Below are 13,691 nucleotides of genomic sequence, written 5' to 3' on the forward strand. Positions count from 1 at the left end.
AGACAGCCATTTATTCTTAAATAGGTTTCGGACCTCGTCAAATGGTCTCTAGTGTCACATATTTTAGTTACAAAAGTTTTAAAATGAGTGGAAGTAAAACAAATTTAAATCTGTTTTCACAGTCTTCGAATTAAACTTCGTGACAGAAAATTGGTAAACATTATCTAATGATCAATTTTCAAATAAATGAGCATCTTAAATTATCTAATGAAATAAGAGTTTGTTTTTTCTTCCTCTACCACAAATTTACTAATTGCACCACAAATTTATAGAAAAAGACTAATGTTGTATTTGTACTTTGGATGGATTAGAAGAAAAAAAAATGAGGTGAATGTAAAGCTATTTAGATTAAGAAAAAAACATGAGAAATTAAAAAATTTTAAAAAAGAGTTTATAAAAGTTAGTGAATGATGTAAGTTTGATAGATTAAAAAAATGTTTTAATTAATAAAAATAAAAGACTATTGTTATTGATTTGTCTTTGGTTATAAATGTAATTTAAAATAAAATATATTATTATTATTCTAACATCCCAAATTTAGTAATATAAGACTTACTAAAATGACATATTACATGCATAAAACAAACTACAGATTTGGTGAATAAAACTTTTGCCTAAAGAACAAGATAACTACTTATACTATCAGCTCCACTTTCACCCCCCCCCCCCCCCTTCAGCTGCTCCAACTGAAAAAAATGTATCCCTAAGCTCACACCAATCAGGTGATCATTGCAAAAGAGAAACACACACGCAAAGATAGGTCATAGAAAAGCAAGGGTAAGTTAGAGTAGTTTAATTGATTACAATTATCATGCAATTTAAACCAATACATAAACATGTGTCAACCAAGCATTTCTAGCATACAAAGACCTACCATACATTACATGCAATGACCGAACACTTGACTTGACCATCTGGATTGTATGAATGTGTAGTTACATGCATTTCTGCACTTGTGGTGGTGAAACAGCAAGACCCCCATCAAGCTAGCTCACAAGGTTAGTCCAGTGAAGATTACCTCGATACCCTGAGGTTAAAGGACCTCCTGCCATTTTCACACATGAGTTACTTCTCTTTACTTGAGAATGATTAATCATAGAATATCATGATAAACACCAGCTTAGCACGATGCCCACATTCATACTTTACAATTCAATAACCATCCACGAGACATTCTGCCTTGGAATTCTCTTCCACAATACTTGAAAACATAAATCCTCATCAATTAAACATAACATGTCATTCACCAAACATATACACATTCATAAGACTGAAAACCCTGTGAGCTTTGGAGACCGAACAATTTCTCACCACCCCAGTACATGACCGAACGATAATGACTAACACCCATAAATATGACCGAACGGTCAATTTGAAGAGTAAGGCTCAAACATGAGCCGAATACAGTTTATGGGTCAAACACTAGAACAACCGAACACTTAGAGCTTAGACTAAATACTAATAACTTAGACTAAATACTTATAACTTAAACAAAACACTTAGTGTAAGACCGATCTGTCTTTCACTATCCACAGAACAAGATCGAACGGTCCATACTAGGTAAGGCTAAGGAAATGGTCGAACACTATTAAGGACCAACCACCAGGGACAGACCAAACATTAATACAAGTCCGAGCACTACCAAGACAAAGTACCCACCTAAAGTCGAACACTCTGGACTTAGACAGAATACTCTGTTAGGACCGAACATTGAAGCATGACCGAACGGTCATTAACAGGTAAGGCCCATCAGAGGCCGAACACAGTTAAGATTGAACACCATTACCAGACCCAACTGAAAAAATCATAAACACTCGCCTAACCCTAATCCACCTTCCTCACTTATCCAATTTGTTTCTCTCTCATCTTCGTACTCTCTCTCACCCACACAATTCCACTTGAAGTAAAATCTTTCGGATAAGTCAATGCAATTAGGAGGATTCGATGAAAGAACATCAATTCAAATCCTGAAGTTTCGAATTGAGAGAGATATTGAGATAAATCAAGAATTCTCGCTATTTTTTAGATTCATGGATAGGTTGGGGCAACAATATCATAAAAAAACACCTAAAAAAACTAAAATATTGGCAATTTGAAATGAAATATAGTTCAAGATCCATGTATTCTTTTTGTACTATCTTTTTGTACTAGATTTAATTAAATTGGAACGAAACCTTTCATCATTTTTCGAATTTTTCTTTTTTATCTTAGTTGTTTTCATCTTTTTTTTAGATTCGAATCCAAAAAGAGTTATAAGTTAATTAAAAGCAATCCGCGACACCGCAATTTGTTACTTTTGCTATGTTCGTTTATTTGTTTTCCACTTTAATAACAAAATAATTTTGATTATTTTGTTATTAAGTGGAAAGCAAATGAACAAACAGAGCAAGAGCAACAAATTGCGGTGTCGTGGGTTGCTGTTTGTGGGTGAGAGAAAGTACGAAGATGAGAGAGAAACAAATTGGATAAGTGAGGAATGTGAATTAGAGTTAGACGATTATTTTTGATTTTTTCAGTTGGGACTACAGTAGGGATGACAGAGAAAAGGTTAGAGTGAGAGAGATTAAAGAGAAAAGGGTTGAGAGGAATGAGGAAGGTGAGTAAGGATTTGGGAGTTTCTTGTTTTTTTTAGTTTTAAGAATAAAAATTATTTGAGAGTATTTTTGCCTACTAAAACTCGATACACATTGCTAAAATATACCAACTAAAAAAAGAGCATATGCAAGTTAGCAAATCCATATATATATATATATATATATATATATATATATATATATATATATATATATATATATATATATATATATATATATATATATATATATTATGAAAAGTTTAGTCTAAAAATTTTATTCCAGAAATTTTTCTAGAATCATTTTATATATTTCAAAGTGCTTATTTTGAAATTTTCGTTCAGAAAGTTTATTCTAAAATTCTGTTCCAAAAGTTTAAACAGATAATCTGGAAGCCACTCTTACAAAAGGTCAAATAGCCATTTTAAAATTTAAGAGGTTGTATCTAGAAATTCTGTAGGTGCAAGAAAACAAGGCGTAAAGTTTTAGTCCAGTCAAAACATGGAAAAGTGATATCAAGGATTTGTTATTGGGCCGTCAGAGGCTTTCCCTGTTAAAAGTCCAGTGATAAATGGTCGTGATTAAGCCTAACACTATAATTTATAAATTAATAATTTTACTATATATATAATAACAAAAAAATTAGTCAAACTACATCTTTAATAACTTTTGTAAAATTTAAATTTAATTCATTGTACCGTTAAATTTTTTAATCTTATGAATTAAATTATACATAAAAGTTTAATAAACTTTTAAAATTATTTAGTTTTTCTTTCATCACTTAAATTTAGAATATGATATAATTTTAAAACATTTAAATATTCATTTCTAGATATATCTATACAAAAGTTAGTTATGTAAATTGGAAACACATTATCATTAAGATACTATTATTGAAACCAATTGTTGGAATAAAACATTTATTGAAATTGTAATTTAACTAACTTTAGTATTTTAAATAAATTTATTATGTCACTATGTTATATATCATTCAAAGATTTTATTATAAATAATTTTTTACTTTAAATAAAAATAAGTAATTCAATAGTATATCACATATATGGCAGTAATCAATTTTATATTCTTTATAACTATGATGTTATACTCTTCAAAATACTTGCTGTAGAACTAATTGATTTTATTTTACAGTACTTGTATTATATTTTATAGAAATGTTGTATTTTCTTTCTGACAAGTTGTATAAACACAGAAACAATTTGCAATATATGTGACAAATATTTTGTAGGTATCTTCAATCTAACAAAAACTCTTGTCATGGTATCTAGATATTGCATGCTCGTGGCATATGACTAATATTTAGAACTCGTAAATTTAATCATTTTAATTAAATTTTGTTTAATTTATTTGAGGTTTCAAACACATTTTTCAAGTAATATTAATAAAAAAATGTGTCAAACAATGTAAAAAACTTAAATACTATCATAAAATGCGTTTGAAATCTTTAAATGTAATAAAATTTAACTAAAAGATATAAATGCACACTTTTTTTAAGTTGAAGTGTAACACTCTGATTTTTGAGATGTTACGGGTTATTAAAAATCGGTAAAATTCAAAACTTATCATAGCGCAAAATCGTACTTAAAGAAAACCTTGTCCAATTACATTGTTTCAAGTAATAAAATAACAAAGAAAATACTCCAATATATTTTCTTAACTTGTAAAATATCTCTCTCGAGTCAATAACACCTCTAAAACATCTGTAACATTATCTCTCACGCATAACACATTGTACAATCATCGCCAATAATTTCGTTCACACATAAACACAAACATGTATGAGGTAAGTTATCGATAAAACAATTATAACAACAAGATACATACATACAAATTATATAAACCATAATCAACCACACAACAAAATACATATCTTCTGATTATACCAACCATAATCGAACACAACAAGATACACACCTTCTAATTATATCAACCATAATTACTTAAAGAAAATACATTATTTTCGAGTAATAAAATAACAAAGAAAATACTACTATTTTATTGTCTTAACTTATAAAACAAAATAACTTTAAATAGATCCCAAAATTATTTCTCCATCATGATTATATCAACCATAATCAAACACTCCATACATAGTAGTAATGACAATAAGATTCCTAATCCTCTAACATAAACAATTCAATCATTCTGAATTACTCGATCTTCGATCTACGATCCTTGAACTTCGATCATCGATACTTGATCTTTAATGTCATCCCTAACATCTCACACATAGTCCCTTGGTTTATCCACTCATTAGCACACATGCTAGCTACTTACTATAAGCATTATAGTTACACCACTATCAACATAACATAACCTAGAGCATCTCAAGTACCATGATTATCATCGTAGATACACCACCATCATGACTATCCCAGTCATGAACAACACCATGAGCATCACCGTACCTTAATACCATAGTGGAAAGAGTCCATCTCACTCTTGTACCCTACCTCACCGGCTATAGCCGCTCCTACAACCCACCTGTAGCCTCCCCTACAAAATATTTGTAGCCTCCCCTATAGATCATCTCCTTCCAATGTACATAAGGTAAAAGGAAGCACCTATTCAAAAACATCACGCATGAAGGGATAATCGATTATCTCAGTGAATTTTACCCAAAAACATCACGCATGAAGGGATAATCGATTATCATCTCAGATAATTGATTATTCCCGAAACTACACTCAAAACCAACGCGTAGATAATCGATTATAAGTAATGATAATCGATTATTACCGAATCGAAGCACCTCTTGGACATAATTCAAGAATTCAAACATACATACATCAACTCCAGTTCATATGGAAACATAGTTAACACATCATACATGCATTCAAACATATACTCATGTAAACATACTCAAACACATATAATACATCACTTGAATCATCCAGATACAATCAATGACATGTTATACCCCTAATAATAGGGTGCAAAAAATTCTCCGATAAAAACACCAAATAGGGTTTTTAATAAGCCAAACTAACTATGCATAATGCTTACAAATGAGAACCACGAAGATGAAAATTTTCCAAAATAAAACTACTGATGTGAGGCCGTTTTCTCCCAAATTAGAACTTCGATTGACGATCTGAACGGTTAAAATGAATAACCATAAGTTTAGAACCCACTTCCAAAAATAAGTCTGATCCAACGGTGAACGATTTCACAACTACGAAAACACTAGTGCATATTTTATGAAATTCTCCAAAATATAGTTTTTAATGCAAGGATGTTTTCTCCCAAACTAGACATCTGATTGACGATCTGAACGGTTAGAATGAAGAACCATATGTCTAGAACTGACTTTCAAAAAGTCAGTTCGATCCAACGGTGAACGAGTTCACAACAGCGAAAACACCAGTGCAGATTTTATGTTATGCGAAAATAACTTCTTCTCTTCCTTTCTCTCTCACTTGGCTTTTCCCTCTCTTCAAATGACTCTAATGTGTCTTACTAATCTGACCCATCTTCACTAAAACAAAGTGAGACATAATGATCCACATTATTTGGCCTATTTTTCACATAGGAAGGGAACCCAATAATCCAATAACCCAACACTTACATATATTTGCATGGAAATCACCAAGCATCATAGCTTTATTCTCCCCTAACAAAACATACATAATACATTCATAGGAAAAACTCATCACAAATATTACATAAACCCTATGTTCATTCATACATAAACTCTTACCCAACAATAACCACAGATAATCATAATCATATACACATGTGTCAAAACAAGGATTATCCATTAAGATAATCAAGAACACATATAACATACAACCATAAACAAACAAAGGTAAGCTCCATCTCTTGGCCAATCATAGGGCTTTATCTACAACCTTAAAACATCACCAATCTTCCTTTACACTAAGAATTTCCCGTCGCTCTCTCTCTCTTCTTCTTCCAAAACGCCAACCTCCTCTCTTCATCTGTTTTCTCTATTTGACTTGAGTTTCTAAGGTTTCTAAACACCAAACCGCTCCTTAATTAATTTCTATACCAATTAAATAAATGTAAAAGACCATTTTACCCATAAGTAAAAATATAAAAATAAAGAAATAACATAACAATTATATTATAACAAAATATATACTCAATAACACTAGTTTCCAAACAATAACCCAAAGTCTCAAAACTATTTTATTTTTAAAACTTTTATTTTCCCAGATATTACATGAATAACTAAATTTGATAAAAGTTAAAAAAAATTCTAATTTTCACAAAAATTTAAAGAAAAAAATTTATTTTATTTAATGTATTGATAAATTCGAATTTATTTTATTTCATTACTACTTTCATCAAAATACATTAATTTATTTATCAAAATGACATTAGTTAATTATCAGCACGTTACAAATGCAATATAATTGAAGCACAATTTTTGTCTCTAGTTTTAACAGGGAAGAAAAGCTTCATCAAGCTTTCTTACAAGATCATTTATTACATTTTTTTTTCTTTTTCTTTTACACGAATTCACATAGTGGAGTAAATTGTCATTCACTAATTTCGTTTTCTTTCTCTTTTGAAAGTATTAACAAAATTGACTAAATTGTCAGGGAGCATTGTTATCTTCAATACCAATACTCCCTTATACTCTGACACTACATTTAAATAAATTAATATTTTACTATAATATTATAATTTTATTATAAAAAACAGATTAAGATGTATGTTAATGGTGTATGTATCTAATTTTTTCTTAAATTTTTAAAATCAAATTATACTGCGTGATGGTACCCTTTCCCCACCGCACATTGATTTTTTCAACGCCTTTCTCTTTCTTTCTTTGTCAGTGTGGGGATATATATGCTTCCTCTTTCTCATGTTTTTCTCAGTAACTTTCAGGCCACCATATATAAGCACCAGCCAAATGACTTCGGCAACCAATTAACAATACATAGCTCTACACCAAAGTGTCTATGAGGAGCAAACGTGCACACCCTTTGGGTCTTTTCCTTTTGTTTTCACTGATCTTGTGGTTTTCAAAATCTGATGCAGGAAGCCTTGGGGTTTACTGGGGCCAAAATGCAGGTGAAGGCAATTTGTCAAGAACATGCAAAACTGGACTTTTCCGCATTGTGAACATAGCATTCCTCTCAACTTTTGGCAATGGAAGTCAGCCTCTGATGAACCTAGCAGGCCATTGTTCTCCTTCATCAAACGGTTGCCAAAGGGTTGGCAGAGACATCAGGTACTGTCAGAAGAGAGGCATTAAGGTATGTGACAGAACCAACTAAACTCAATTTAAATGGAAGTCTAAATTTTGTAATGAATAGAAATAAAAAAAGCTGAATAAAGATTTAAACAAATTTGTTTTAAAATTTTAAAGTTTTGGTTAAGAAGTAGTTTAAGTTAGGTTAAAATATACGAGTGAGTGTAAATCTTACCCGGTTTCGTGAGTGGAGTTAGACTTATAGTCTACTTCTTAACCGTTTCAACGTCTCTTATGTTACTTAGATCACATTAATGTCTGATAAATTCTTGCCAAGACCACCATAGGCAATGTGTAAATATATCCTGATTTCTATAAAATTATATCTAAATACCTTGAGGTTTTGAATCTGTTTCATTCTAAGGTTATGCTTTCAATTGGGGGTGGCAGCAAGAACTACTCACTGTCATCCCAAGATGATGCTAGAAATGTTGCAGACTACATATGGAATCAGTTCTTGGGAGGAAAATCAAAGAAGAGGCCTTTTGGGAGAGCCATAATGGATGGGGTAGATTTTGACATTGAAGGTGGAGAACTTCACTATGCTGCACTTGCTTATAGGCTGCATGACCATTATGCTACTTCTAACAAAAAGTTATACTTAAACGCTTCACCACACTGTCAATTCCAAAACAACTTACTCCATGGGGCACTTTCTACTGATCTCTTTGACCATGTTTGGGTTCAGTTCTACAACAATCCTCAATGTGAGTTTTCTTCAAACGACCCCAGTGGATTTAAGAGTGCATGGAGCCAGTGGACCACATCAATTAATGCTGCCAAGTTCTTCGTTGGCCTTCCTGCTTCACATGCAGCAGCTAGAACTGGTTTTGTACCACCACATGCTCTCATAAATCAATTGCTGCCCATTGTTCGGTCACCTAAATATGGAGGTGTTGTGCTGTGGGATAGTTTCCATGATCTGCTATCTGGATATAGTCGCAAAATTAGAATAAAGGTTTGAGAAGTTATTAGGTGTTTCGAATAATTGTTCTAGACTAAGAGTTAAATAGATCTTCAGTTCTATTTTCTAGTCCTGTGATTATGTGACAAAACTGATTGTGGCACTCCTAATTCCTTCTTTGTGCAAGTTCAGCAGCTCATAATTAACATTAAATTGCTTAACAATTTAATTCTTATAATAGTACGAACATTATATGGTTTCTTTACAGTACTTTTTTTATAGATAAATATTAATTATTAGTATTTTGTTAATGGAAGATTGAATTCACAATTATTAGTATATTGTTAATGGAAAATTTGACCAATAATAGATCTATCTTAAAGACAACCTTATAGTATGAACATTAGATTGTTTCGCACCCAATTTTCTCAACCAGTTCTATACCAAAACATGAAAATTTTAGATCAAATTCAACCCCTAGATTCTTAAATATGTTTCTTCTAGTTGTGTAGGTGCATGCTCTTTGTGGTGTCTCCTTCACTCCCTTCTTCAACGACACAATAGTCACAATCAGAGATGACATTGTCAAGCATTATTGGGACTAAGATAATCAGTTGAATTACTGTCCTAATACAGTAATCAGGTTTAATTAGTTAGTTAGGGTTTTCTAGTTTTATGGTTTTCCCCTTTTCTCCGAGAACTCTATAAATAGAGTTTCCCCCTTTCATTTTCAGTTGTAACACAGAATATTGAGAAGATAATATTACAGAGAATAAATAAAGATTGTGTTTTTCTTACCTCTGTTGAAGGCCCTCCGCTGATCTTCTTCTTTTCTTCTCCCAACGTCCATGCTTGTGCGCTCCAAGTGAAGCTTCCCTTCTCTTCTCTCTAAGACTTCAGAAGAGCCTCGAGCTCTTTCTCTCTCTATCATCTGGAGAGGATGACTTCTCTGGAAAAGACTGAGGCAATTTTATCTCTCACGGGCTCAAGGAGATGGGCCTCTCGTTTAAAGGCTATTGGGCCTTGTTACCGAATATAGTATCAGAGCAGGTTTAATACCTGGTCTGCTTCCGTGCCCTAGTATTCTTTCCTATTGTTTCTTGGTTCCTTTCTTGGTATCTTCTTGCTTTTTGCTGCAATGGATCACATGGATCAATCCACAAATCCTGCAAGTCCTTTCTATCTACATCCTGGGGAGAATCCAGGACTTACCCTCATCTCTCAAGTCCTAAGTGAGACTAATTACTCTTCTTGGAGCAGAAGCATGAGAAGAGCTCTTCTTTCCAAAAATAAGATAAAGTTCATTGATGGGTCAATCAAGAAACCTCAAAGAAGTGAGGTTTTATTCGATGCATGGGAAAAAGGCAATATGATGGTTCTTTCCTGGATTATAAAGACACTTTCTCCACAGATTGTAGAAAGTGTGATATATGTTGAAGAAGCCAAAGAGTTATGGGATGAATTGAAGGAAAGATTCTCTAAAGGTGACTACTTTAAGATTTTTGACTTACTTCAAGACATTCATTCTATCAAACAGGGAGAAAGAAGTGTTAGCCAGTTTTTCACAGATTTAAAGATTCTTTGGGAAGAATTGGAATTCCTTAGACCCATACCCAATTGTACGTGTGACATCCCTTGTAATTGTGAACTCTCAAAGATTTCTCTGAAATATAGAGAAATAGAACATGTTATATGTTTCTTAAAGGGGCTGAATGATACCTGCAACACTGGGAGAACTCAAATCCTCTTAATGGATCCCCTCCCCAACATCAATCGTGTTTTCTCACTCATAATGCAGTAAGAAAGACAAGAAAAACCAGATTCTGGCACTATCAACCATAACCAGACTGCTGAGACTAAAGTTCTAGCCAATGTTGTTGACAAAAAAAACAATTGGAGACCTGACCAGACTTGGAAAAACCAAGGACGTGAACCTGGATCGGGTGGCCAAGGAAGAGGAAGAGGAAGGAATCCTAACTATGGAAAACAATGTTCCTACTGCAACAAGATGAATCATATTGTGGATGAGTGTTATTCCAAGCACAGTTACCCACCTTGGTATAAGAAAAATGACAGCAATCAAGACAAAAAGGTTGACTGGAATTCAGCCAATGTCTGCCAGAGCAGTTTTGGTTCAGATAGTGTTCAAGCCACTCATCAAGGCAACACCAATGTTGCCTTCACCTCTTTTACCCCAGAGCAGATGCATAAACTTCTCAGAATGATAGAAAAGGTTGATGAATCTACTCATAAGATCAACCAGATACAGAGAAATAACACAGAAGGCAAACAAGATAACTTTTCTTCGATTATTGACACTAGGGCCACTGATCATGTGGTCCATGAGAAAAACAACTTTGCATTTTTTATAAAATTAAGCCCATTTCTTTTAGACTCCCAAGTAACTCTGTCATCATTACTGAACATGCAGGGACTATTCAATTCTCTAAAGATTTTATTCTTTTTAATGTCCTATATATTCCTGATTTTTCCTTTAATCTTATTTCTGTCCAAAGTTTTATCAAAGACTTAAACTACAGCCTAACTTTTTCTTCTAAGGTTTTTCAGATAAGGGAGAATTCTACATTGAAGATGATTGAGTGTGCTAATCCTTACAAAGGTCTCTATTATCTACAAGCTTTTTCCAATTCGAACCAAGATTTTGTTTCAAAGTCTGTTTTTTCTTATAAACAAGTTGATGTAAATTTGTGGCATTATTGGTTAGGCCATCCTGGACACAAGACTGTTAAACAAATATGTGAAAGTTTTCCTTATGTGCAAATGAGCCCTGATATTATTTGTGATACTTGCCACTATGCTAAACAACATAAATTGCCTTTTCCTTGAAGTGTTTCTTTGACTACTGAATGCTTTGAAATAATTCACTATGATATATGGAGTCCTCTTTCCATTTCTTCTATTCATGGCCATAAGTACTTTCTTACTATAGTTGATGACTATAGCAGACATACTTGGGCTTTTTTAATGAACAATAAGGGCCAAACTAGAGATTTACTGTAGAATTTTATTATCAGAATTAAAAATCAGTTTGATAAAATGGTCAAAACCATTAGGTTAGATAATGGACCTGAATTTAATTGTGTTAACTTGTATGATTTGTATGGCATCAACCATCAAAAGAGCTGTGTTGAAACTCCTGAACATAATTCTGTTGTGGAGCGTAAACACCAACATATCTTTAATGTGACCCGTAGCCTTCTTTTTCAATCTAGTAAGCCTAATGCCTATTGGTCATATGCTCTCAGTCACGCAGTTTACTTAATAAATAGGTTACCTACCCCCATTCTCAATAACAAAACTCCCCATGACCTTGTTTATAATACTCCTCCCACTTATTTGAATTTGAAAACCTTTTGCTGCCTATGCTTTGCTTCCACTCTTGAAAACAGCAGAAATAAGCTTGACCCAAGAGCTAGGAAGGGAATTTTCCTTAGTTACAAGAGTGGTGTCAAATGTTACATTGTGCTTGACATCAACACTAGAGAACTTTTCATAAGTAGAAATGTTGTCTTTTATGAAGACATATTTCCCTACAAAAATCAGCAAACCAGCAGAGAAACCAATGACAAAGAGGCAGACAGAACTACCTTTCTTAATGATCTTCTAGGAAGCTACAATTCTATTGATGATGGGAGACTTGTTCAAACCGACACCAATGATCAAAGGCAGACACAACAAACTGCCATTGACAGCAGTAGCAATGATAACACTGTTGATAGTGAAGAAAATCCCAGTTCCAGGAGATCTAACAGGGTTAGAAGGGCTCCAAGGTATCTAAACGACTATGTTCATCAGGTTAATCAATCCTTATCTATGAAAAACAATTTTAAAACTCCTTATCACATTTCTGATCTATTGTCTTGTGATTCTTTGTCAGAGAAACACTTAAAGTATACTATGGCCATAGTTGCGAGTAATGAACCTCACTCTTATAATGAAGCCAAGAACCTATGTGAGCGGGCAGAAGCTATGCAAAGAGAGATCAAGGCCTTACAGGACAATAATACCTGGTATTTAACACAACTACCTCCGGGAAAAACACCAATTGGTTGTAGATGGGTGTACAAGACTAAATACAAGGCTGATGGCACTATAGAGAGATATAAGGCTCGCCTAGTAGTAGAAGGCTATACCCAACAAGAAAGGATAGACTATTGGGACACCTTCTCCCCTATTGCCAAACTCACTACTGTTAGATTACTTATTGCTCTTGTAGCCTCAAATAATTGGTTCATGCATCACCTGGTCTAAATGAAGAGGTTTACATGGAGCCACCACCTGGTCTTAATGTCCATGAAAAAGGTCAGGTTTATAGGCTTACTAAGTCTCTATATGGACTAAAACAAGCTAGTAGACAATGGTTTGAAAAATTATCTTCTTTTCTGATTTCTATCAATTATATTCAATCCAAATAAGATCACTCACTTTTTATCAAAAAGGCATCTACAGATTTTATAGCCTTACTTGTCTATGTAGAAATCAATCACATAAAGGGTCTCTTGAATAACAGATTCCATATAAAGAATCTGGGAGAACTTAAATACTTCCTAGGCTTGGAGGTGGCTAGATCTAAGAAAGGGATTCATTTGTGCCAAAGAAAATATGCTCTAGACATCCTTGAGGAAATAGGGATGCTGGGATGTAAACCATGCTCTACCCCTTTCTAAGTGATACAAGCTCACTATATAAAGTGGACAACCACTTGGATGATCCTAGCTCCTATTGAAGACTGATAGGGAAGTTACTCTACCTCACTAATACTAGACCTGATTTGTGTTTCTCTGTTAATTTATTAAGTCAGTTTATGCAATCTCCTACTAACTATCATTATCGGGCTGTACAACATATTCTTAATTAGGTACATAAAATCTAAGCCCTCGGAGGGATTATTTTTTGCAGTTGACTCTCCAATACACCTAAAGGCCTTCAGTGATTTAGATTGGGCAACCTG

General features: G+C 33.3%; 2 protein-coding genes across 2 annotated transcripts; both read left to right on the forward strand.

The window, feature by feature from the left end:
* The first annotated feature begins 7,466 nt into the window (after positions 1-7,466).
* On the forward strand, positions 7,467-8,972 carry LOC124821873 (basic endochitinase-like). Its single transcript, XM_047293821.2, has 2 exons — positions 7,467-7,819; positions 8,180-8,972. Exons 1-2 carry the CDS (start codon positions 7,523-7,525, stop codon positions 8,777-8,779), a joined length of 897 nt encoding a protein of 298 aa, XP_047149777.1. The 5' UTR covers positions 7,467-7,522; the 3' UTR covers positions 8,780-8,972.
* Positions 8,973-9,857: 885 nt separating this feature from the next.
* LOC124821891 (uncharacterized) lies at positions 9,858-10,520 on the forward strand. Its single transcript, XM_047293838.2, has one exon. The coding sequence runs from the start codon at positions 9,858-9,860 to the stop codon at positions 10,518-10,520; it is 663 nt and encodes a 220-aa protein (XP_047149794.2).
* Positions 10,521-13,691: the final 3,171 nt, after the last annotated feature.

Source organism: Vigna umbellata, chromosome 4, assembly GCF_029865625.1.
Source record: "Vigna umbellata cultivar VRB3 chromosome 4, Vumbellata_1.0, whole genome shotgun sequence".
Classification (NCBI taxonomy): Eukaryota; Viridiplantae; Streptophyta; class Magnoliopsida; order Fabales; family Fabaceae; genus Vigna; species Vigna umbellata.

What these genes read in the sequence shown, in the direction of transcription:
- LOC124821873 (XM_047293821.2), top strand. Translation starts at nt 7,523, where the DNA reads ATGAGGAGCAAACGTGCACACCCTTTGGGTCTTTTCCTTTTGTTTTCA. An exon ending in GTCAGAAGAGAGGCATTAAG is followed by an intron (nt 7,820 to 8,179) that starts GTATGTGACAGA and finishes TTTCATTCTAAG; the next exon opens with GTTATGCTTTCAATTGGGGG.
- LOC124821891 (XM_047293838.2), top strand. Translation starts at nt 9,858, where the DNA reads ATGGATCACATGGATCAATCCACAAATCCTGCAAGTCCTTTCTATCTA.